The 26,127-nt window shown below is 36.8% G+C and overlaps 1 protein-coding gene across 2 annotated transcripts in view; it reads left to right on the top strand.

The window, feature by feature from the left end:
* The window catches only part of LOC129751506 (ras-related protein Rap1), a 44,818-nt gene extending 21,014 nt beyond the window's left edge, over positions 1 to 23,804 (top strand). For both annotated transcript variants that reach the window (XM_055747042.1, XM_055747043.1), the window contains exons 3-6: positions 13,321 to 13,428; positions 13,502 to 13,630; positions 22,200 to 22,352; positions 22,477 to 23,804. In XM_055747042.1, the coding sequence (XP_055603017.1) occupies positions 13,321 to 13,428; positions 13,502 to 13,630; positions 22,200 to 22,352; positions 22,477 to 22,566 (480 nt within the window). In that variant the 3' untranslated portion in view covers positions 22,567 to 23,804. The remainder of the gene's footprint in view (positions 1 to 13,320; positions 13,429 to 13,501; positions 13,631 to 22,199; positions 22,353 to 22,476) is intronic.
* Positions 23,805 to 26,127: the final 2,323 nt, after the last annotated feature.

The following is a 26,127-nucleotide window of genomic DNA, read 5'->3' as shown; positions in this document are numbered from 1 at the left end:
AATTATTTTTTTTAAGTTTTTTTTATTTTGAATAACGTATTTGGTATGCCGTAATCCGGAGTAATATTGATCACTATTTTTCAATATTTTTCGATTATTTTTTCTGTAAAGGAGAATGTGGCATGTTTCATATCTTCAAAATCAGAACTGGGCTTCTATTTTTTTTTTTTTTTTTGTACGTTTTATTTAACGAGGGATTAACCAAGAGTTTTCACCCTCACACTGGGCTTCTATGAACGTAAAACATGGTTGCAGAAATTTATTAGACCACTTTAAATTTGATAAAAAGTCGATTTCGTCTCTGTTTTGAATTTGATGCTTTAGGGTAACATTGAACAGTCTCTATTTTGACGCTTTTAATGAGTTTTCTTGATCATAAAGAATACAAAACACCTTCATAACAATGCAAGTTTATTAATTTTACGTTTTTTTTAAATTTTATTAACGACACTTTACCATCCTTATGGCATTCGTGTCGAGTCTATTTTACCTTTTAAACGTTTTCTTTTTAAAAAAAATTATGATCGAAAAAATAACTATTATGGTGCATATATTTAGGGGCTAATATTAAAATAATTGCTAAATAGTTTAAGCTACAAAATACAGATGAAATTTTACCTTCACACATTCTTCTAGGCCCTCCCACTTTTTCCATTTTCATTTTTTCTTCAAAGTTAACCATTTAATAGGGTCCCTATCCATTTGTCCAATACGGACTTACTCTTAGAAAATGTCCTTATTTTTTAAATAACAAAAATTTATCACTAAACGATTATAAAAATAGCTCTATAACTAGACGTATACAAAGAAAAAAAGTAGTTCTTTCAAATTCAACAACCCGTTTGCTTCCAAATGCTTTTTGGTTTCATCAAGAGAGCTGTTTGTTTGCCTTGGAAAAAATAGATATTTTACGATTTTGAAATTACATTTTTACTGACAGGAGAAAATTTCAAATACAAACCGAATTTTGCCTATTTGATTTAAAAGTTACTTCACAATACTCTGCTAAAATCATTTATTTTAAAATTATTCAAAGTCTTAGAATTGTTTTTTGAAAAAATATGCTTCGGGAAAAAGGTTGTAAATCAGTTATGAAGTGCTCGAAAAAAAAAATTTCATTCAGTGCCTGAGTATGCTGAAGTTATAAGCTTCATGTTGCACTTATGGCAATATTTTCTTAAAATTTCTCAAGATCATGGCTACAAAAAATGTTATCAACCGCCAAAGCTGTTCCAGTAACAGTAGAAAATGTTTAAAAGTTAATTGGATTTTTTTAAACTGTGACCCAGAGATGGGTCTTGACTCAAACATTCAGTCAGCGAAACTTTTTTTTTGTAGAGAAATGAATACAAGTATGTAAATTGAAATTTCAGGGAATAGATCAGATGAAAATTGATGTTGAAAAACATGCGAAAAAATTCGCCTTGTCTCCCGGTAGGAATTGAACCCACATCTTGCGCCTCTCCGGGGCCTATGTATTGACATTCTACTACAGGAGACAACCTGGCGTATGAATGTTGTACTGATCGAGTGTCGAAGTCTATCGGAATGAACATAAGAAATAGAAATTATCACAAAACATGGTGTTTCGAATAATTTTTTAACAGATTTTTATTTTTGTAAGTCTGCTTTAACCCTTTCCTTCCCATGGTAGCACAGGTGATCCACAACTTTGCACAACTCGCATTTGAAATGGGCGCTTTGGATCAACACCATTTTTTCACCGAATGTGTAGATATGAGTGAAGAAACATCGCACGAAATTTGAAGAAAATTGGTTCGCTAGGTTTTGCTTGGCAGATCAAAAGCTGCAAAAAAGTCGGATTTTTTTCGAATTTAAATCAAGTCGTCATTTGTTGTTCAATAACTTGACAAGTTTTTATAATTTCCTTCAAATAAAATTACTGACGTGCAGAAAGTTGCTTATGCAAGCAGAATCAAATGATGGTTTACTTAGATTTCAACTAAAACATATAAATTTTTGAGTAAGTAAAGTGGATCACTGGTGATACACTGGGAACAAAACGTACTTTTCTTCTTGTGAAGCTTCTTATCAATACTCAAGAAAATCATTTCGTCAACAAAAAAAATCGCTTCAGGATAGTAATTCATTTGCTTAAATAACCACATGTCTCGAAATATTTGTAAAAGTTCGTGATTTTCTCGAAAAACGGCATGTTTTGTTTTCCTTGCGCAAAGTGTCATGGCGGGTTCATTTGCACCCTATGTGTTGTTATCTTCCCAATGGAGCACATATGATCCACCTCAAAACCCAAATTCATCAAATGGATCATTAAAGTAGGCTTAAATTATGCCTCTTTTGTTCTAGAACTTTAGCTGTAAATCAATATATCTATTTTCAAAACGTGAAAAAACCTCGTGGGAAGGAAAGGGTTAAGGTTGGAAAAAATAAATTTGGAAAAGGGATCTAATGAAATTGTCAATGAAGGAAAGGAGAAAACTTTGAGTGGTTTGATCAACATTAATAATAAAAACTGTATTTAGGTCACAACAATATGAACTATAATTCTGTAGGTTAAATATTCTTTGACAGTTTCTGTGAAAATATTATTATGACAATATTTAAATCTGCATCCAACTTGATCGTATTGGATTATATAAACAAAATTATTTACTATTTTGAATTTAATGACATTTCCATGAAGCATTTGTTAAAAATCCAAGTTGAACAGTGTGACAACAAGTGGTAATTTGTAAATGGGTAAAGAAAAATCATAATTTGTGAAATTAACATTTCATTTTATCAACCTTGGCCATGACCCAGCGAAGTTCTTATTATGATAATGATGAGTGTATTCATAAAAAAAGCTTCAAAGATACATTAGCATCTTTCTCAGTTGAAAATTTTGCTGATATATATAATCTGCGATATAGACTCCAAGTATTATTGCAATTATACGAAACATTTTCATGAAATCTATATTCTGTAGAATAAATACCTGTTTTATCGGTTTTCTTATATTCAAATACCGGAATACCGGATTTCCAAAAAAACATTAAGACCGACCACCCTAAATAGGACTTTTTAAAGAGTTTTTTTTTGTCTGAGCTTACAGGAAGCGTCAGGACAGAATCAAATTTAATTATAAGCTTCAGAGTGCCCTAAGTTCTATTTTCAAAAGCATAACACTGACGTTCAAACAATCAATTTTGAAAAATTACCTAGAGCGCGATTTCAAAGAATTGGACTAAAATGTCCGTTCTATTGCTGCCTACTATAAGCGATTTAGGTTTTCGATGTCACATCTGCCAGCCGTGATTCCACCCGCGCGCGAAACTCTCTCGACTAACTCCGCTCAAAAATCATCTTCACAAAAAATTGGAATCAATTCTTTCGTGACAAAATCGATGTAACAAACTTCGTCCTTGTTGAGGCAAGCGTCTCGTTACAACGTTTTTACGGGATGAGCTTTAAAAACTAATTATGCAGATTGGGTTGAGTCAGGAGCACAAATTTCGTAAATTGTCTCATGTATAGCATGTCATTTGTAACACTGTGACACCCATCAGCTTATCAGCCAATATATGTGCAGTTCACTTTCAAGCACCTGAGTACATGCTCAGTTCCACGCTAAGGGAGACCATCCAAAATCAGGTGGCGTTTCGTTTTATTGTTTTTTTTTCTTCCTCGTTCCAGTCATTCTCAGCTAGTCTATGATAGTAGCGAAACTGAGTCCCCCGAATTTACAAATTGCTTTCGCTCAAATTAGTATTCCACTTGGCGAAGCATTTTTATTTATTTATTGAGGATGCTAATTTTCTCTGACATGGCAACATAAACGAAGCCATAATGTGGCACGCGCACCAACCGAGCGAATCTTTTTACTAACTTGGATCTTTTATGTCATTATGCGATGGTTGAGAGTCCAAAAATTTTTAAGTGCGTTAATCCTACGTTTTAATAAAGTCATAGGAAAACGATTGAATTTAATCGAACAGTGCAATCCATCACGCTGAAATCTCGGCATTCACAGTTAGCGTCTTCCCCAAAACGGGGCTGCAAAGAATGAATGAATGTCAACGAGTAACAATCAATGAAGATGAACTCTTTTTTCCGGTTCGCGAACCATTCAGTTTGGGTCTGGGGCTGCTTCTCGAGTGATATTGAGAGACACCCAACTTTTGATTGGGTTCTGCTAAATTTAGATTGTCCAAACAGCTCGAAAGCGCTGTTTATAGCGATTTTCCACTTAAGCCTGCCGCCTACCACCGTGGATGTTCTGTCAGACGAAGAGATCCTACCGGATGGATTCCTTAAAAAATATTCAAATTAGCGACAAAGAACCTTGGAACTGTTGACTACTGTTAACTACGTAGTCTGCAAACAAACCTAAACGGTTGGTGGAACACGCGTTTTAAGCATTTTATTTGAATCAAACTTTTAGACGTTGTTTACCTGTTTGGTGTTGGTGTTGTGTGTTTTATAATACCATTAGATTGAGCTTTGGTTTGGGGCTTAATACCGGTTGACATAAATTAAATTGATTTCTGAAGAGTTTCTGCGTTCGTTTGTTTGCTGGTGTGCGAAACGAATGAGCGAAGAAATTCTCCATCTGTGCTGTGAGATCTGTGTTTTGCAGATATAGATAGGTGTACGATTCCATTCCATCACATCACGACGACCAGATGGTGGTCTTTCAATTCTGAATGATTACGAATCATCCCACACACACACACGTCGGGGTCGGATTCGACTATTTTCGGAAACCAATCGATAGGGTTTCAATTTTGTGCAAAAATTTTACCCAGGACAAAGCTGAAAAGGGGGGTGGTTGTTGTCGAGCTTTATCATCGCGGTGGCAAATAAACGACCATACTATACAATTACTGATAACAGTAATCAGTGCGCTGCTGTTATCTATGCCCGTAATTCGTTTATGCAATAATAACCTTGGTTGAGATACTTTTAAAGATCTAGTGTGTTTCTATAGATTGTTAAAAAAATTTAAGCGCACAGCGTCTGTTTAGTGTTTACTTGAATTCATTAGGGAACAAACTGCATCAGACTTTTTGAAATCACCCTAAAATTTCTGGTTTTTGCACAAAACATTATCGTTTTTTTTACAACTGCAATAAATTTCAACCCCTTTTAATTGTTTTGTTCGTATTTTTAGGATTCTTCAAAATTGTTTTTTACAAATTTTGGTATCAATCGACAGATGGGCAAGTAATCGAAGGATATCTAAAAACTTTTCCGTTTGTGCCTCCGATGCGAGTTTAAAAAGTTTTGCTGATCGATACAGCAAAACCTCACAGCCAGTTCCGAAAATACCTTCGAGTCAGGTTTGGGGAATGCGTTGTCACTCAGAAGGGTCGATGCTTTCATCGAACATTCGAATTTATATATCCTGTCAAAATGGTTTACTTTGCTTTTTTCCCGAATAAGGGAGATAAGAGCATAATGGCCATCTTAAGAAAAACGCTTATTTAACCATAGAAAATCATTGTTTCGTGTTCAGACACTAAAATTGTCTATTGCCTAATTGGCTGAAACTTGAAAAAGTAGATAAAAACGTTCAAAAATGTATTTTAAAATGTTTTACCAAAATCTGAAAACCAGTCACTATAGGGGCATAATGAGAACTCCCCCTGAGGCAGTATAAGCCCCATTAACCGGGGCACGATGAGCGTTATCTGCCGGGGAATCTAGCAGCGAATCCAACTCGATGATGTCAACTGAATAATAGAGCAACAGCTTGACTTGTTTCATCTGATGATTTGGCCTATTGCTAAGGTATCAAAGAGGTAATCAGTCGATTCGAGTTCGATTCCTGATCGAGGTGAATTTGATTAATATTTCTGTAAAGACAGGGTTGCTAGCAAACCGGGATTACCGGGAAAAACTTTGGAATTTCATCTCGTCAGCGGGAAACCGGGAAAAAAAACCGAGAATTTCGCACCTCAATTTCAAAAATATTTTCAAAATAATTTCGAAATTAAGGAATAGTTTTTGACAGTCTTGATATAGATTTATCTAATAAACGCTTATTTTCGTTCTTTAGTAAACAAACGAAGTTGGAATCGCCTTTTTAACAAATTGCGGGGCAATATGAGATAACTATTATTTTCGCTCGTGTGCTATACTTACCAGCATAACTCAAATGTTATAAATTGTATAATGAAACTATTATCGACAAAACTAAACACAAAACTAACTTCAGTCGAACCTGGATAAATGTGAGTCCAAAGGACTGAATATTTCTTCTCATTTAAGAGATTTCTAACGTAACCAGCTTTTCTTTTATAGAGGGTCAGCAACATGCAAATGCATTAAAGTGATCGCTGGAAGCTGGAATATATGTTTAAAAAATGTATCGAAAACAAGCTCCTGTCGAATTCTAAGGTCTTTCTTTACCCTGATACAACATAATATCTTACATTCAAACGATTAAAGTTCAGCCTTGTCTTATACACGATTTTCTATTTCTTCACTAATCTTCAGTTCAAATGACTAGGGCACTACTAAAGTTATTCATTGTGTTGTATTGAAAAAAAAATTTTTTTTTTTTAAATATGTCTTTGGATTTGTACAGAAAATATAACTGCATCAGAAAACAACTAAATATTTTCCTGCAATCTAATGATTTTAAGTTTTGTAAGACAAATCCCCATTCTAGTTGACAAGCTGATTTGATGTTATGTTTCGATGAATTTTTGCGCATATTTGTATAAAAACTATACAAGTTTTTTCAACAACTATAAAAAATTCTTGAACATTTCACTGTAGCTGAAAAGTTCTACACTAAAGTTTCAAGATCAATTTAACTGGATTTTTTTTTTTTTTGCAAATCTATTGAAATTTTGGAGCGAAACAACGAATAAATGCCAATTTCGTTAGATTAGTTTTAATTAATCATGAAAACCTGTCAATTTGATACGAAAAGACTACGTGTTAAAAGACGCCGAAGTATTTGTCATGATTTCTAACCGGTTAACAAGTTTTTGAATACAATTGTTAGAAATTTGGACCCTTTACAATATTTTTTTTTCATTCACCATTACATTAAAAAAACGAGTATATTAAATTAAAAAATCATTATTCATAACCGGGAAAAAGCCGGGGAAAACCCGAGAAAAACTTTGGAATTTCAAAACGAAAAATCGCTAGCAACCCTGTAAAGATGATAAGGATATTTCTTTTCTAGTGAAAAATTAATACTATAGGTAGTACGAAACAAATCCTCATGAAAATTTGTTTAAGAAAATACGTACTTTTGTAGAAAAGAGGAGTACTTATTATTCCCCGGGTGCTCGTTATGTCCTTACCTCCCCTATTTTACTTAAAATTACATGACGTAGAGGTCCTATAGGATGAAAAATATGTTTCCTAGCTTTGTACAACACCACGGAAGCTTTCAGCAAATTTCGTGACTCCAGAATATAGATATAAATTGAATTCACTCCCTTCTCATCAACAGTATTTTTTATATTAGTAAATTTATGATAGAAAAATGACAAAAAACGCATTTTTAAGCGAAATTTATGTTTCTTCAACAGATTCTTAGACTCGATGGTAAAATTTTTAAAATTTGAATTTGTATGGACCGTAAATTTCAATTCAAAACAAAGATTTCAAGTGGTTGTTCATCAAATTCGGTTGAAAATTGAAGAAGTTATGGTTATTTTACTAAAACAGTAATATTTGCATTTTTGGGTAATTTAACAAACCGCAGTGTACTAATCTTAGTATAGGAAGAATTAAACATGATAAATCTCACTCGCTCCAAGCTAAAACTGATCATTAGTTTACCAGGTTACATGTCAAATTTCAGTAAGATCTAAACATGGTAAGGGGTTGCTTGAATCTCAAGCGTGAATGGGATTTTAAGGAATTTTGCTAGAGAAAAGTTTTTGCGGTTCAAAGATTGTATTTTGGCCACAAATTGTCGTCCAAAACGCAATGCGTAAAATGTACTGGTCAGATCCTACTAAAATTTGGCATGTGACGTCCGTACTGGTAAGCTAGTAATCAATATTAGCTTAGAGAGAGTGAGATTTATTAAAGTCTGCTTCATTTAATATTGGAACAAATTCTTTTGCTCATTGTGGCGCTCCTAGTAGACGGATTTGGAAACTTTTTTCACCCACGTGTCGGGAAATTCATTACCTTTCACCATGTTATTATGTCATAACACCAAACGATAGCATTTTGTAAACAACCGCCATGGAAGCCGAACGGAGAGATCAAATTGTGCACAGTTTTCTTGAAAATCCATTATTGTCTGCATCGAAGGTTTGCTAAACAGCTTAAAATGCCCAGAAATACCATATGGCGTGTTATCAAGCAGTACAAGGAAACATTGACGACGACTCGGAAGCCGCATTCGAAGCGTCGGAGTGGAACTGTCGACCGGAAACTGCGTGGGAAAGTCATCAAGGCCGTCAAGAGGAATCCCAATCTTTCAGACCACGATTTGGCCAATAAGTTCCAGGCCGCTCACAGTACGGTGCGACGAATTCGTCTCCGGGAAAGAATAAGGTCATTCCGAGCCAGCAAACAGCCAAACCGGACGCTGAAGCAGAACAATGTGGCCAGAATCCGTGCTCGAAAGCTGTACGACCAAGTGCTGACCAAGTTCGACGGATGTAAAGTCTGCTTCATTTAATATTGGAACACAAACAATTGCGTGTAGTTCAGTCATTTATTAACGAATTCATAATTTGTTTTTCATACAAATGTAGCATTTTCTTTACTCTTTCATAAAAAAAAATTAAAAAAATTATTCATTGCTGTTTCGAAGAAATTCTCGTACTCGTACTCGTAAGAAAACTGTGCACAATTTGATCTCTCCGTTCGGCTTCCATGGCGGTTGTTTACAAAATGCTATCGTTTGGTGTTATGACATAAATACATGGTGAAAGGTAATGAATTTCCCGACACGTGGGTGAAAAAAGTTTCCAAATCCGTCCACTAGGAGCGCCACAATGAGCAAAAGAATTTGTTCCAATATTAAATGAAGCAGACTTTATGTTCAATTCTTCATATACTAAGATTAGTACACTGCGGTTCGTTGAATTATTCAAAAATGCAAATATTACTGTTTTAGTAAAATAACCATAACTTTTTCAATTTTCAGCTGAATTTGATGAATTAGCACTTGAGATCTTTGTTTTGAATTGAAATTTACGGTCCATAGAAAATCAGATTTTAAAAATGTTACCATCGAGTTCAAAACTGTTGATGAAACAAAATTTTCGCTTAAAAAAATGAATTTTTTACCATTTTTTCTATCATTAATTGACTAATATGAACAATACTGTTGATGAAAAGTAAAAATTAAGTTCAGATAATCGATAGAAAATTTGTTCATCTTGAATAAGCAAAAAAAAGGTTCCAAATAAATGTTATGCAGTTCGAGATATTTGAATATAAGTACAAGTACTTTTTTGTTCATTCTTCCAAAAATTCATATTTGGAACATAACTCAAATACTGTTTTACTGAGAATTTTTTGAATTTCATTTTCGTATGCAGCGCCTGATTCAACATAAAAAGTGATCTTCAGCTTACTTAGTTCAAAAACGCTGTAAACTAGTGTAATTTAACACATGTGTTCAATCCATTTTGTTTCTCATCGTCAGAATTTAGTATGACAAAAGCAAGTAACTGATTGAGAAGATAAATTCGTTAAATTAAATAGGAAAATAAGCTAAAAATAATACTATCAAAATTCAAAATAACAAAAACTATCAAAACAAACATCGATTACTACCCCCTCCGTAAGGTTTCTAGCTGGGCACTCTCATGTCTTCTTAACTTTTTTTGTTTATTGCGTGCAAATCGATTATTTGTTTATTAAAAAAATTAAAAGAATTTTTCTTTTTTAAGTTCAATATGTATAAAAGACGGAAAAAATACTCAGATGAGATTCCGGTCCACCTAGTCCAAATTGGCGAGCCTTTCGTTTGACGCCTGCCATCAGATTTTGTACAGTTACATTATTCACTTTCCTCACCGCAGAACGGCAGTTTGTTTTTAACTGCTTCTCGCTGCTAACAGTTTTTTGGTACTTCTTAAGGTAAGGTTCTGCTTAGCTATCGCCCAATACTTTACAATTGGGCGAAGTTCTGGTGTGTTAGGAGGGTTCTTATTCTTGGTCACAACCTGAATGTTGTTAGCGGCATACTACTCTATGACCTTTTTTTAAAAAAATGGCAGGATGCCAAATCCGACCAAAACAGCACAGACAAGTCATGTTTCGTCAGGAAAGGAAAGTGCTTTGAGGACACTCTTGACGGTAAATTTCCTGGTTGACGGTTCCGGTTGCAACGAAAATATAGCTTGCTAAACGAGATATGTCTTGGCAAACTTTCATAATTGAATATGCTTGAAAATGTCTGCCACCTTTCCCCTTCCGATTGCTGTAAAAAATCTGCCTTCCAGGAAGCTGTCTAAATTCTGCTTTGCCTTAGGTTTCGTCGTCCATTGCCACGCAATCAAACTTTGTCAACAATGTCCCATACAGCTTTGGAGACTTTGTATTTGCCGTAAGGTTTTGCTTATTGTTGGGATTTGGAGGCACTACCTTCTTATAAGTCGATAGTCCGGATCGTTTTTAATAAACAGATAATCGATTTACACGCAATTTAGATTGACCACTTTTTGATCCGAACATTCTTTAGAAAGATAAGTGGTTCAATATATTTGTTTGACTTTATTGGTAGGACTTAAAAAAAACTTTATAAGTAGGTTCTTGATATGAATGCTAATTTTAAATTTTATGACTATCTATTGACCACTTTTTGATCCGAACATAATTTAGATAGATAAGTGGTCCAACTGATGATACTATTCGTTTGACTTTATTGGTAGGACTTAAAAAAAATTTATAAGTAGGTTCTTGATAAGAATGTTAATTTTTAATTTTTTGACTATCTACGTTTTTTGTACATGCATTTTCATATGAAATTTATTATGCATGGACAATTCGAAACTACACTACTATGATAAAATGAATAAATGTTTTGTTCTCTTTAAGAACTCGAAAATATCTCTATCGGTATAAGGTTGCAAACAAACCGAGAGACCTATGTAAAAACTTAACACAGTAGATATAACAGCAGCACACAACATCCCATCAGAAACTAGGATACTGGATGCAAATATACTTACATCGGAACGAGCTACTAGGTACCTATCTACCTCAGTATGAACTAGGTGGTACCTGACCCTGGAAAGGCCGCGTACGTACGCCCATTTGTCGTTTGCGAATCATTGGTTCGGAAAGTGAAACTGGAATCGGTGCCAAGCCAATCTATCGCAGCGCAGTTGTTCTTGTTGTTGTCGTCGTGGAGTGCTCTCCGATCCGATCCGAACCGAGATATGATACCTACTCGAATGTGTACCGTACACCTATGACATGGTTTAGTGTAAACGCCGTCGCGCGTAGGTTTATGTTAGTACCTTTCTTCTTCTTGTTCTGCCATCTATTTTGTGTGTAACATAATGGTTGGTTTACCGTACATACGTGCTTATTGGTTTGTAGTATCCAGAACGAGGCGTATTTTAGTGGAACTGTGGGTGTTTCCGATTGGGAATATCATAAGAAATAATTAGGTACTTTGTCTCCAGTTAAACATCTCAGCTAAATTTATCAGCTTAATCTGTATCTTTGAGGACGTTATATTTCCTCTAATCTTTCTGAAATACCAACAAAAATGTGTATGAACACTTTTGTTTCATCTGCTTCATGACATCTCGATTCGGTGCCAGATAAGTCTTTCACAAGTGCCTCCATCTTTCGCATGAATATCAAATAAACATAAATTGACCCTGTTTTGCGCCGAGTTTCGTTGAAGAAGCTGCTCGTTAATTAGCATAAATTTTGCAGGATTTTTCTCTCTCTACTCAGACTCAGACAACACCGAAGAGAAGAGCCCCGTCCTTTTTGGGTCAGCCCGAAATCACTTTCGCTGTTGAATACCTACTGGGTGCTTGGTTCGGATATTTTTTTCAGCGTGTAGTAGGAGGATGAGGAGAGATTCATCCCTCATCTCTTAATAAATTTCTCAAACACAATGTAAATACACTTAAATGAGTAGCGGCGAGGCTCCGGTCAGGGAACACACATTGGAATTTCCGGACATTTCTATGCAAATGTATTCACCAGGAAGATTCCATCTTTTTATTTCGTATACTCGGTGCGGGTTAGCAGGATTTTATCCGACCGGAGACGTCCGTTGGATCATCAGGAGGATTAAATTACTTTTATGATATCGTTTCAGCTTTAATATGAAATATGTATATAGCTTCAAGAATCATGTAACATTTTGAAGAATTTCATTGATCACGAGAAACTTTTTTTATTCACAGTTTATCCCAAGAAAATATTAAACTTGAATCAGAAGAAATTTTTCATCCTGGAATGGCATTTTAAGCTCAATGTGAAGATCTAAACAGTTACAGTAGCAATATACAGTGAAGAGATTTTCCACCTCTCATCCTGGCTATTACTGGCCCTAATTCCACCAGACAGGATGTGCGGAGGACCGAGATCACGACACGGTTTGCCTCCGATTGCGATAGGTGGCATCATTCGAGGGTGCTTCCTCTCGTTCATTTTGTGCTCTAGAAAGAAAGTCAGACAAGAGACTTCATCGATGATGATGGAGATGCTAATGATGATGATGACGGTCCTCTTGTTGCGGTCTGATCGTCCATCTTACACGGCTACCCTCCTAGTCCCCAATCCTTGGGTTGGGTGACCACTTACTTAGTGTGATGATTGTGGTACTGGTGAGAAGATGAAAAAAAGGAAAAGTAAACGAAAAGGGATGCTGAGCACGCTGCTGTATAGGTGCTGCTTCCTGGAAGGAATTAAACCCCACGGTGTGGGAGTGAAAACAACCGTTGGCATGTTCGTACAATACTGCCCCCAGGGGGAGGCCAGGGAGTGATGGACAACATTGGGTCGCTCCGGACCTGTTGCTGTTACTGGATCACTGTTGTACATTGCGATAATACAGACATTCGGCTAGCTCTCTTCCTTCGCCGAAAGAAGATGGGATGGTAGGAGAATGGGGGTATGACTTGAGTAATCACTGCATACAGATACTAACAATAAATTGGGAAGTGAGCTCATTTACGATGTTGACAGAACCCGTTGGTTGTTGTCGCTAAATATTTCTTCGCTAGATTTTACTTCAGCAACTCTTCACATTTTTTACTGATGAATAGACTTTTCAAAATCCACTTGCTTTGAAAACTTTGGAATCTATGGCTGCTCCTAAAACTTTCACCGTAATTTTTCCTTGAAGCTGTTAAATATTAATGACTTTTTTTTCTTCTTTTTTCTACCCAGGGTATATTCGTGGAAAAGTACGACCCAACGATAGAGGACAGCTACCGCAAACAGGTTGAGGTGGACGGTCAACAATGTATGCTGGAGATTTTGGACACCGCTGGAACGGTAAAACATTTCTTAAGGGAATCATTTAGCTTTCTTTAATTACTGACTCATTTTTCTCTCTTCCCAACCTTAGGAACAATTCACGGCGATGCGAGATTTGTACATGAAGAATGGGCAGGGTTTCGTGCTGGTGTACTCCATCACTGCACAATCGACGTTCAACGACCTGCAGGACCTCCGGGAACAGATCTTGAGGGTGAAGGTAAGCGCTGGCGAATAATTATGCAGTTGAAATCCGAAGTTTTCGCGCTCGTGGTTGGCAACCTCGCCAACCAGCGACGATGAAAAATTCATCCAACACCTCGGCAATCGGCAACTCTTTCTTCTGTTTGGTTCCTTCACTTGGAAGATATTTGATAGATGTCTGGTCAACATGAAATGACGTCAGTGATGTCGCCGTCGCTGATGTTTGCGAAAACTCTGGTTTGGGGATTGAGCGACAATATTGTCCTCTGATAGCAACACAGTACATAAAAGATTTTCCATGTGTCTGGATTAGAACACAATCCATTTTTTTTCTTTTTCATAAGAACAATACTTGCAAAGTTGCCCCATTATGTTTATTACTCTGAAGTGATTTAAAATAAGCTTCTCTATTAAATTAACATAAGTAAGAGTCAGGCGTGATTTCTTAGTATTATCGGTGGCTCAGTAGTTCATTCGTAGCGGAAATAGTTCTTTCTTAAACTTTTCGCAGCCAAATGTGTCGTGTGTTCTGTTCCAGGATTCATTGAAATTTATTAAAGGTCTTCTAAACAAAAGATTTAGCACCGGGACAAGTGCATTCAACTTTCCAAAAATTTAAAAATTATTTCTTCTAAAAAAGTGTTTTTAAGGCCCAAACAAACAATCTGACATACAATCTGACTTTCTTCAAAATATTCATTAAAAACACTGCACTGTTTGATTACACAAGAATTCAAGTACGTACTAGACATGAAAAATCTGTTTGGCTTAAGGAAAATGCATTCAAATCCGGTTTTTATGCTGAAAGGTGGGTGTGGAACTGATATTTAAGTGGAAGCAGAAAATTTATGATAAATTTTCAGTACACTGCGGCCATTTCAGAATTTCATCTCCAAAATGGTTTTGCATTCTGTTAGAATGGCCAGAAGGGGTATCCAAAGTTTTGTATCGTATATTCAAAATTCTTCAATTTCTTGGTAATGAAGTTCTTTTACTTAAAGCAACAATCAGGGAATTTGTTGAGAACTATTTTAGTGATGCAACGATCGATAACTGATAATTTTCGAAGATATACATATTTTTTCTAGGACATGTGAAAGTTGAACTATGATGAAATCCGTTTACACTTACCCCGGTGTACCTTAATTTATTATTTTCGAAAAGATTCATTATTGAATCTACGACATTTTATCCGACATTTTTGTACTTCATTGATGCCAATTAATGCTTGTTGCAAATAAGCAAACATCATTTCAAACTTATTGTCCATATAGAAAAAAACAATCATTGCAGAAACTGGGAATAAAATCAGATTAAAGGATGATATTCGATATGTTTTCGAGTGAAATTTGGACAAACAATATTTTTGGAGTGGAAAATTATTGAAGTTCAATGTTGTAACTGTTAGGTTATGAGGAAAAATTTTGCGGATCACCAAGGATTCACGATAGCAGACAAATTTGATGGTCAGCTTCGAGCTGCAAATTGGTGGTTTATTAGATATTGTAGACATTGTAAATTGGGGTTTAATAATCTTACAATTTTTGGTGCGATCTACACCTTTACTGGAAATGAGTCGGCTGTAGCTACCCACGAGTAGATCTGTGCCTCCATGATAATCTAAATTTTAGCCGAATACAAAGATATAAGTGTTCATAGTACTTACAATAAAGCTGACCTTTAATAAACTAATTTAAATGGGGAAATATGATCAACTGCTCTAAACGATATGGATTTAGAAATTCTATTCTCTATAACAGAACGGTCGAAAGCTCACTTCAGGTGGAATGACTTAACAACTTTTTCCCAGTTCTTCCTTCACTCGTGACAGTTCTCTCCGCGAACGTCAATTTTGTCATCTGATGCAGCGTCGCGTCGGGCAGTGTTGCGGCAACGAGGGACCCCGTCGTCACATCCCCCCGCCCGTGAACCTTGGTGCAAATCTGGAACCGCTGTCTCAGGTTCACATCTTTCGACGACGTCTAAAACAGCTAATTTCGACGCTGCCTTCCTAAGGGTACCCGAAGTTGTCCGAACTACGACCTCTCTTACTCTGCCGTCGCGTCCAGGAATTATTTGCTCAACTCTACCTCGAGTCCACCGATTCCGTATTGCACCGTCAAGCATCATGACCAGATCACCGACTTCTAGATCCTTGGTTTCCTCAAACCACTTTGTTCTACGAGAGATCATGGGCAAATATTCTTTCAGCCACCTCGTCCAGAGTTGATCGGTTATATACTGCGCCAGTTTCCAGTTGCTGCGGAGTGTTGTTCGGTAATCAACAGGTTCCGTTGGTAGAATCTTCGCTCCAGTTGAACTACGCAATATAAAATGGTTTAGGGTCAACGTTTCTTGGTCGGCCGACTCCAACGGAATGTAGGTGAGCGGTCGACTGTTGACCATTGCTTCGGCTTCGTAGAGGATGGTTTCCAACGTTTCGTTGTCCGGTTTACGAGATGTTTCCAAGAAAGCACCACTCGCCAACTTGACTGAGCGGACCAACCTTTCCCACGCCCCGCCCATGTGCGGAGTGGCAGGTGGGATAAACTTCCAGCTAGTTTCGGCGCTGGTAAACGTGAGAGCAAGGGCGTTCGTCTTAGCGGCAATTTGCTCTTTCAATATGTTGCTGGCACCTTGGAAGCTAGTAGCGTTGTCCAGAACTTCTTCGGCGAACCACGATGCGCAACGAAACGGCGCGTCGTGGTTCGCCGCTTAGCGAATGAATCACCTCTAAATGTACAGCACGGATGGTCAGGCACGTGAAAAGGGCCATCCAGCGTTTTTCATTGCGTCTGCCCACCTTCACGAGAACTGGCCCGAAATAGTCTAAGCCTACCGATGTGAAAGGGCGCACGAATGCTGTCAGCCGGAATTGTGGAAGTGGTGCCATGGCCGGCGGTCTTGGCCGGGCCTTCATCACCCGCGGCCGCGCATTCGCAAAACACCATCCTCGTCCAGTAATGGCCAATACTTGTAGATTGTGCTAGACTTCTTGATGACACTGTGACGACTTTCAGGGGGACCTTGTGTTTCAGAAAGTCGCACAATCTCCTCGGGATATGATTCTGCTTAAGCGATTCTCCAAAGCAGGCGTTCAGCACGTTCGAGTTCTTTCTGGGTGAGCAATCCAAGCTCCAATGGTTCGCCGACTAGGTCCCGTTTGGAGTTGTCAATATAACGAAACGTGAAGGCCGTGGTTCTAAGCAATTTAATCCAGGAATCGAAGCAAGTTGTGTCGATGATTCCAGGATTTGGAGAGAAGTGCCCAAGGTTTAAGTGCACTGTTCGAAGGTCTTCACATGTCGTCTGGACAGTGCGCTCTTTCGGCCATCGTTTCTCGGGTTTGTAGAGGAATGGTGGTGCCCGGAACCACGGATTCTGCATCAATAGTTGTGGTCCTTCTTTCCACTTGGTTGCTTGATCGGCCACATTCATTTTTGACGGAACCCATCTCCAGTCTCTGGGATCGGTTGACATTAGAATTTCACCGACCCGTACGGAAACAAATTGGTGGTATTTTTTGTGATCCTTAGAACGAATCCACGCTAGGCAGACTCCTGCGTCGCTCCACATGTATCGGTGGCCTATGCGAAAGGTGTGTTGGCTTGATATTGTATTCAAAAGACGTGTTCTTAGCACGGCTGATTTCAGTTCGAGTCGAGGAATTGAGACCGTCTTGAGCGGAGCCACCTTAGTTTTGGATCCGATGAAAGCAACTTGAACCATTCCATCCATCTCCAAGCGAAAATAGGCCACTCTGGAGAAAGCGGCCTTACTCTCGTCTACGAAGACATGTATTTGCAGGTTCTCGAGATTCTTTGGGAATGGAGATGGAAAGTAACATCGGGGGATTCGTACTTTGTCTAAGTCTGGGAACAGATTCGTCCATTTTCGCCATCGCACGTAGAGATCTTGCGGAATATTTTCGTCCCACTGCGTTCCTCGGGCCCAGATATCCTACATGAGGATTTTCCCATGCACTAAAAAGAACGAGATGAAACCGAAGGGGTCAAACAAACTCATTACTACTTTGAGGACCTCGCGTTTAGTAGGAATGTGCTGCTCGTTTAGAATTTGTTTGAGGTCATCTCGCAAAACTTCTCCTTCGTTGGACAAGAAGCGTCGTAGCGTGAAACCGCCCTTGGAATGCACTAGCTTTATCTCATTTACGACTTCCACCGCTTCGTCAATCGACATGAAACTGCCCAAGTAGTCATCTACGTAGGTGTTGTTTGCAATGGCTACTGCTACGCGAGGATACTCTGAAGCGAGCTCTTGGGCGTTGAGATTTTTGATGAATTGGGCTGAAGACGGGGAACAGGTAGACCAAAATGTGGCCACATCCATGATGTAGACCTTTGGCTTCGCAGTTGAATGCTCACGGAAGTGGAACCGTTGAGATTGGCAGTCGGAAAATCGAATCTTGATTTGATGGAACATTTCCACACTGCTTCTGGGAACTGGCGGAACTGGTAGAGAACTTGTAGAAGTGGGGTTAAGAGGTCTGGCCCCTTGAGAAGGTTCGAGTTAAAAAGGGTTCCATCAACCTTGGCTGCCGCATCCCAGATTAATCTGATGTTTCCTGGCTTCTTAGCATTGGTCACGACGCCCAGAGGGAGATAATACACACGTTCCGGTGCAACAGACGTCAGCTCTTCTAATGTGGCTTGATGCCATATCCTTTACGCACGTAGTCGGCTAACTGCTCACGAACTTTTGCCTCGAGTTGTGAGTCCCGTTCAAATCTTCTTTCCAAGCACTCTTCCCTACGAGAAGCCATGGGGTAGCTGTCCGGAAAGTTTAGGTCGTCAGTCTTCCAAAGAAGCCCAGTCTCGAATCCGATACTCCAATAGTCGTGTCGTTTCTTGCAGGAGTTGCCTCGTCCGTTTATCATCTTCGGTGTTAAGAATACTGTTCAGAATCTTTACACCCGAACTCTCCAGTTCCAAATAATCACGCAGTTGTTCGTTCATCTCCCTATCTGGATCGGATATCGCCCCGAGGTGTAGATTTATGACAGCTGGCGTGGTCGGATTTCCAGAAACACATCCGTAGATACTCCAACCCAATCTGCATGCACTTTGCCCCGATCGGATCCTTTGGGCCGCCTTCACGGAGCTTCAATGGAACACAAAGTCGTAGATTGTCCAGACCTATAAGCAATTGTGGCTGAACGAGTTCAAAATCTTCTACCGGAAGACCACGTAGGTGAGAGAAGCGACATGACCGCTCACGATAATGTTTTCGTAGTTGTCAGTAATACAAGGTTAGGTTTGTTGCAAGGACGGGCTTACGATATTTGGACGGCTGGGAGCCGTCTCGCCTGTCATTTCGAAGTAGCTCGCGGGACGGCTATCGTAGCTCAAACTTTATTTCTCTATATATACAGTAAGGGGAAGAGGGAGCAGCCAAATGGGTCATGTCGAATTTAGCAAACCGACCATATACCTTTTGTAGATTGGCCCAAAAAACTGACCTGTGCAAAGTTTCAGCTCAATAGCTCAATCGACTTCTAAAAAAGTCCCAGAAAGTCGATTTTTGGCAAAAAAAAAAAAATCTCAGATATAACCCCAACTCTCGACGTTTCATGCATTTTCAAGTCATTTGGCAACAAAATTGAAATTTTTGTTTTTCGGATTTCCTTTGGTCTCCCCTTACGTAATTTTTAAAATTTTGAAGTCGATTTTTGACAAACAATTTTTTTTTCAATATAACACTAAATTTCGACGTATTATGCATTTTTACATGACGTTGAGCGGCTTGAGTCACCCCTAAATAAAGTACGATTAAGCTGAAACTTTGCACCGATCAGTTTTTTGGGTCAATCTACAAAATGTATATGGTTGGTTTGCAAAATTCGATAATTTTTTTTTTGCCATACAACCATTTCCACCCTACAGTACCGTTCATAATTGTATAGAAATTGGAAGCACGCACACTGTCACTTCGACTTTGAACTTCCATAACTTTTTACTCTGATGATATTTTTTGATCAAATTTTCTGCGTTAGATAGACCAACTATCACACTATTATTTCCCAAAATTTAAGCTTGTTAGAGTTTGTGTGACCTGCGAAACAGTTATTCTACACGCAGAGAAAACTTGGATTTTGAAACAAAACAAAACTGACTTTGAATCAAAAAATTCATTTTTTTGAATCAAACTCTTGTTTTCTTTGAATCAATGAATTATGGTTTTGATTCAAATGAATAATTTTTAAAAGAAAGAATCAATTTTTTGAATCGAATAATTTTGGACTTTGATTTTAAAGAAATTCTTTGATTTAAAAGACATTTGTTCAATTGCATATTTCTTTTGAAACAAAGTAAATTTTCTTTTAACCAAAGAAAAATGCTTTCGAAAGAAAGGAATAATTTCTTTAAATAAAAACTTCAAACTTAGAGTTATTTTGGATTGAGCAAGAAGAATAAAACAGAAAAATAGAATTGAGTTTAGCCGGTTGTGTTAAAAATCTAAACCAGTTAATCAGAGTTAGCTAAGGAGAATTCAGGATGAAGAATGGTAAGTGTATCCGTTAATTAAAAAGGGAATATTTAAGAATATCTATAAGCGCTTGCATTGTTACAGGATCACTGCTGATTCCACCCCAAATTCAGCGGTTAGTTTATCTTCGGCCCGATCTTCAGCGGCAACTACCAGTCGGATGGCGAAGAAAGCCAGCAACGAGACTCGCTTCCGGAAGTCAACCCACGAAAAAATGCCTTTACGCCAGACTGGTAAACTTTGTCACCGAAATTTAGGATCAGATCATTCAATTATTTATATAGTGAACCAGTGTTTTTCTTAAGTTCGTGAATAAAAAAGAATTAAAATTTTTATATTTTTCTTTTTATTATTTAAAATTCCTAATAGGAACTTCGGAACAACAGAAAATATTTCTTCCAATTGGAATAAATGGGAAAGAGTTCAATGAATAAAGGCTTTTAAATTTAAATCTTTGTTACATTGTAGCAAACGAAAATAACTTTGTATCAAATGAAACTGTTTTTTGTTTCAAAGGATTAGAATTTTGATTCAAAGATTTTTCAAAAGAAAAATTCTTCGAAACAAAGAAAAATTCATTTGAATCAAATGAATTTTTATTTATCCCAAAATCAAAGGAAAAAATCCTTTGTTTTTGCGGCACTTTCCTTTGAAATAAAAAATCTTTTCGCTGCGTGTACGAAAATCGGCTATTTTGGACTTTTACCATTCAACCTGCAATATCTCAGAAACTACGCCAGATATTTGATTGAAATTTTGCAGATTGATTGTTGAAGTATAAAACTAGCAAGTCTGAAGTTTTTGAAAAGTTCTATTGATGGGATCAAAAGTTACGCGAGGTTCAATATTTCAAGCATGAACCTAGAAGTGCGATTTCTATAGAATTTTGGACGAATGTTTCCATAGGAAAATCCTATTTCATGTTTAAAAATCTATTTCTTAGCGCTGATGTGGTCTAGTGGATAGGCTGGCGCGAGTCTGGTAACCCGGGTTCGATTCCCGGGGCAAGAAAAACTTTTGGGTTCGAATTCCATAAGTTGCCGACGAGATGCTTGGGGAGTAAGTAGAGGCCAGTCTCGAACCCACCCTTGTCTTCCTCCAACTGCTGGTATCAGGAGGGGTTGGTTTATTATCTTGAACTGCATTCTGTCTATTTCCAGCCGGAATGGATATAATGGAGTGCATGATGGTCTACCCAACGTCTCATGATCGCTTTCTATTCTACGCTGCCTACTCTAAACTTTAAAATTTTCTTCTCTAAAAACTATCTCTAATTTTCATTTCCAGCGTCAGCTCCTCGAGCTATTTAAACGCCACAAAAAAAAAACCAGTGAATCTATTTCTACCAAAAAATCAAATCAATTTCGCGAGATTCTGATTTCAAAACACAAAAAGATAATTTATTCCATTTTTCCTTTTCTTCATTGCTTTTGACAGACATTTTTTCGACTGATTTGTGGATGGAAACGATATTGTTCTGATGAATCGTCCAAAATTCTATAGAAATCGCATTTTAGGTTCATACCTGAAATATTGAACCTCGCGTAACTTTTGATCCCATCGATAGAACTTTTCAAACACTTCAGACATTCTAACTTAATATTTCAACAATCACTCTGCAAAATTTCAATAAAAAATATACCGTGGTTTCTTAGATATTGCAGTTAGAATGGTGAAATTCCGATTTTCGTAGAATTAATGTTTCTCAGGCCACACAAACTTTAGAAAGCTCAAATTTTGTGGTAAAATAGTTTGATAGTTGATCTATCTAACGCAGAATTTTTTTTCAAAAAATATCATCAAACTAAAAAGTTATGGAAGTTCAAAGTCGAAGTTAAAATGCGCGTGCTTCCAATTTCTATACAATTTTGAACGGTACTGTATATATTCAACCATAAAAAAAGTTGATTCAACTGTAATCTTTGATTGGATTTATGCATTCTACTATAAACAGAATAGATTGTAAATCTAGAAAGCTCAAAAGCTATTGATTGATAGCTAGATGAGCACAATAAACGTTGTGTCGACGTTCTCGACTAATTTTGGTGGAATTTAAATATTTTTTTTTCCAATTCTAGGACACTGACGACGTTCCGATGGTTCTGGTCGGTAACAAGTGCGATCTAGAGGACGAACGAGTAGTCGGCAAGGAGCTAGGTAAAAGTCTCGCCAATCAGTTCAACTGTGCATTCATGGAAACGTCAGCCAAAGCCAAAATTAATGTTAACGACGTGAGTATTGTACTGTTGTTGTTTTAATTTTTTCTGTTCCCTTATTTAATATTTTATGGATAATTCTACTTAAGAAGTTATTGTATTTAACAAATTTAAAACGTTTCTTCTTTTTTCATTGCAGATTTTCTACGACTTAGTTCAACAAATTAACAAAAAATCCCCCGAAAGAAAACCCAACAAAAAGAAGAAATCATTATGTGCGTTGCTCTAAGTAAGCTTATATTATAATTACTACTAATAATTAAAAGTAATAATTTCGAGAGAAAAGTGTTGCAAGAAAAAGGAAGATGCAAACCTGAATCGGGGCTGGTAAAGTAAGGTTTAAACCACAAAAAAAAAAAAAAAAAGTAACAGACGACGAATGGTTCGTTAAAATTTAGTAAGTGAACTAAAGGAAAGTTATGAACATTATATTAATATAAATTGAACAACCGGGCTGGAAAGGCGTTAGTTAGAAATGCCGCAAGGATTGGCGATGGCTCGACATCGAGAATGTGTAAGCGATGGAAGCGAGAGAGAGAGTGAGAGATAGGGAGAAAAAGAGGGCGAGAAAGAGAGAGCAAGAGCGTGAAAATGCGAATGAAAAAAAAACAGTTGTTAGCACCGGCAAAGTATCATTTCAGTGAGACAGCAAGATCACTACTTATTTGATAGTTTTATTAAAGTATGAGATACAGCGCCAGAAAGTGAAACTATTATGGAAACAGAAGGAATTTTGCGTGGTACAACAAAACTGCACACACAGATGATTGACTATCCCATATCGCATGCAAAAAAAAAGATTGTGTGAAATTGTCTAACCGAGAAAAAAGAAAATACAACGTGTCGTAATGTTTTTCATCACCGCCATCATTGTTAATTGTGATCCTTTCGCTTTGTTCGCGTAACCATTATTAACAAACAAAGAAAAGCATGCAACTGAAGTCAAGAAACATAAAAATAGATTCTCTTTGGAAAAGCACTGATCTATTTCTTTCCTATCGTGAGACGTGTGGTTACTCTTTTTCTAAAACCGTGATTCATCGGCTTCCAATTTATATACATTTTTTACCTTCTCTAGCTACATGGAATTACGATTTTCTATTAAAAATGCTGTTATTAACTTTCACACGGAGCCTCAGATTCACACGAAGCAAATTACCCAAATAAAAAAGAGTTCTGAAATTTCAAGTGGAATATATGTTAAGAGTGTAATGTCGACGGACTTGTATCAAAAGGCGATCAATGATTAAATAGAATCTAGTATTGACACCGTGTAGATGACGTGTTTCCCGAAGAAAAAAATAACACAAAAACCCGAAAACAAGAGACTTCTCCGGATAACATAGTTGTTCAAAGGATAAAAAAATATAAAGTTTACGCAACGTAAGTACACACAACAACAAAAAAAAGAAGAAAACAACAACCAACAATCATCTACCGAATCCGTATCATATTATAAATAACAAATTGATAGTTGAATTCCCGAGTAAAACGAATAATTAGCGAAGAAGGAAGAAAAATACCATGATATCAGTACAACTGAGTACAAGTATTATGTATAAAATCTCCCGACGAGAAACCGAAACTGAGGAAATCAAATAACAACAGGCTGAAGTAAGGTAAATGATTTTTTTTACTGCTTTCATATAATTGTATTGATTTTTTTCATCGATGGATGATTCTTATCAAACGAAAGTTTGTACTGGAATCGCACTGGTGTGGGAAGAATAATTTCTGACAGATGTTGTAGGTAAACTCCCTACTGAAAAAATTGAATTCAACAAACATTTGATTGGAGTGCCAAACACACCTACAGATTGCAGTTTACCTGATAGCTTGTTAATATCCGTTATCTAGCTAGAATTTGGTTCGTATCAACAAATATACTATGTTTCATTGTTGTTATATGGAAGCTATGTTGTAAATTGAACCCTTCGAATGGCTGAATTATTCCAGAGGATGTAAAGCATTACGGATTTATTTTATAAAATAAATTTGTGTTGATGAACAAACACGAGGCATTTAATATTCGCCATTATGTCATTTTTTGAACAAAGTTAGAGAAAGTTGGTATTATTTTATTTTTTATTTTTACCATGACATATGACTACTTATAAACACTGTTTTGGTTGTGTCCTTTGCTATTATTTCACCCTTTTGATATATAAGAATTGATGAGGGCGTATAGTCTCAGATACATACTCGCCCTCATCAATTTTCATGTCATCCAGAAGAAGACATGATACCAGAAAGAATAAGAAAGATTGATAAATATAATAAAACAAAGAATAACTTTCACTTTAATTTTGACTAACATCTTATCTGAAGTCTACAAATTTACTGCTATCACTAATGTCAATAATTCCTCAGTATTCAAGCATTTTGAATTTTTCCCATGGAACATTGGAAATACGTAAATTGTGAACTTCTTTTGATACATATTTTCAAAAATTCATCAGAACTAGCTATACAAACAATACACTAATATTTAAATTAGTATTCGTTGAAGTTTCAAAGAAAATCCCTGCAAATAATATTATCATTGGCACGCCGGGAGATGTAATATACATAATGGCCAGACTTGAAACATGAAAAATTAGAAAAAAAAAACAAACACAAAATTCATCGTTGTTGTCGTCATTTGTCGCACTTTCGTTTCACGGCGAAATTTTAAGCGGAAGCACTACACTGGAAATCGAAAACAGATTCCTAATCATTTTAGCAGTCTCTCAGAAATTGATATAGCATAATACGTCGTCAAAAATTAAACCTAAAAAATGATAAATCCCTTCCACTAGAAACATCATCCTTCTCTAAATTTTTCCACTGCGCACTGTCGGCAGGATCGTCTCGCGTATCGTAGTGTCCCAGATCATATGACAAAAAAATACAAAAAATGTGTACTAGCAGATTCTAGTGAAAGTGGAAAATCGATGTGAATCCCGAGATTTAAACTAAAATAAAGAAAAATACATTTTCAACCGTTGTGAATGTAAGACACACAATAAGGAAACCTTCGAAACCGAAAGTTTTCCGGAAGTTTTCTTTTGTGGAAGTAAAAAGCATAGATCGATCTCACGAAACAAAAGTTCGCGCCCCACACAAATCAATACATACTTTCTACAGACTATCCCACAATTCGGTATAAATATACATTTCCGAACGAGGCCAAACAAAAAAAAAACACAACAAACGTCGTAGTGCAGAAGAAAAAGAGTAAACCCAAATCGTAAACGGAACTTCGAAGTTAAAACATCTCGTTCAACAACACAAAGATTACTTCGAACGTAATGCCGAATTTCTGATTTTTTTTACTTTCTTTATGATTTTTAAACGTTTACACAACAACACAATCTGACCACACCTTTTCGAATAAGGAATATTGAAAGTTTTGGATTGGATACCAATAAAACCGGACGATGGAAGGAAGGATCTCTCGTTTTTGTACTTTCTCCTCATTAGATGAAGAAAAAGAACGAAAAAACCGTGCTATGTTGAATACCACTATTATATACTTTTTCAAAAACGCGAAGAAAATGGATAAAACTGTAAGCAGGAAACAAAAGGAATATTGAGACCGCGAGAATATAGGACCTTATAACAAAAAAAAACACCGCTTTTCTCTTACACTGAAGAACGATTGAATTGGAAACATCAAAAACATTTAAAAAAACAGCTACTACACGTACACACACATCCAAAACAACTGGAAGAATAATTGTATAATCCAGCAAAACAATCTATTTTCTAATGAATAAAAAGTATATATATACAAGATAAAAACTTCTTA

This window comes from Uranotaenia lowii, chromosome 3 (assembly GCF_029784155.1).
Source record: "Uranotaenia lowii strain MFRU-FL chromosome 3, ASM2978415v1, whole genome shotgun sequence".
NCBI classification, from domain to species: Eukaryota; Metazoa; Arthropoda; class Insecta; order Diptera; family Culicidae; genus Uranotaenia; species Uranotaenia lowii.
This window is presented reverse-complemented; position numbering and strand designations above follow the sequence as displayed.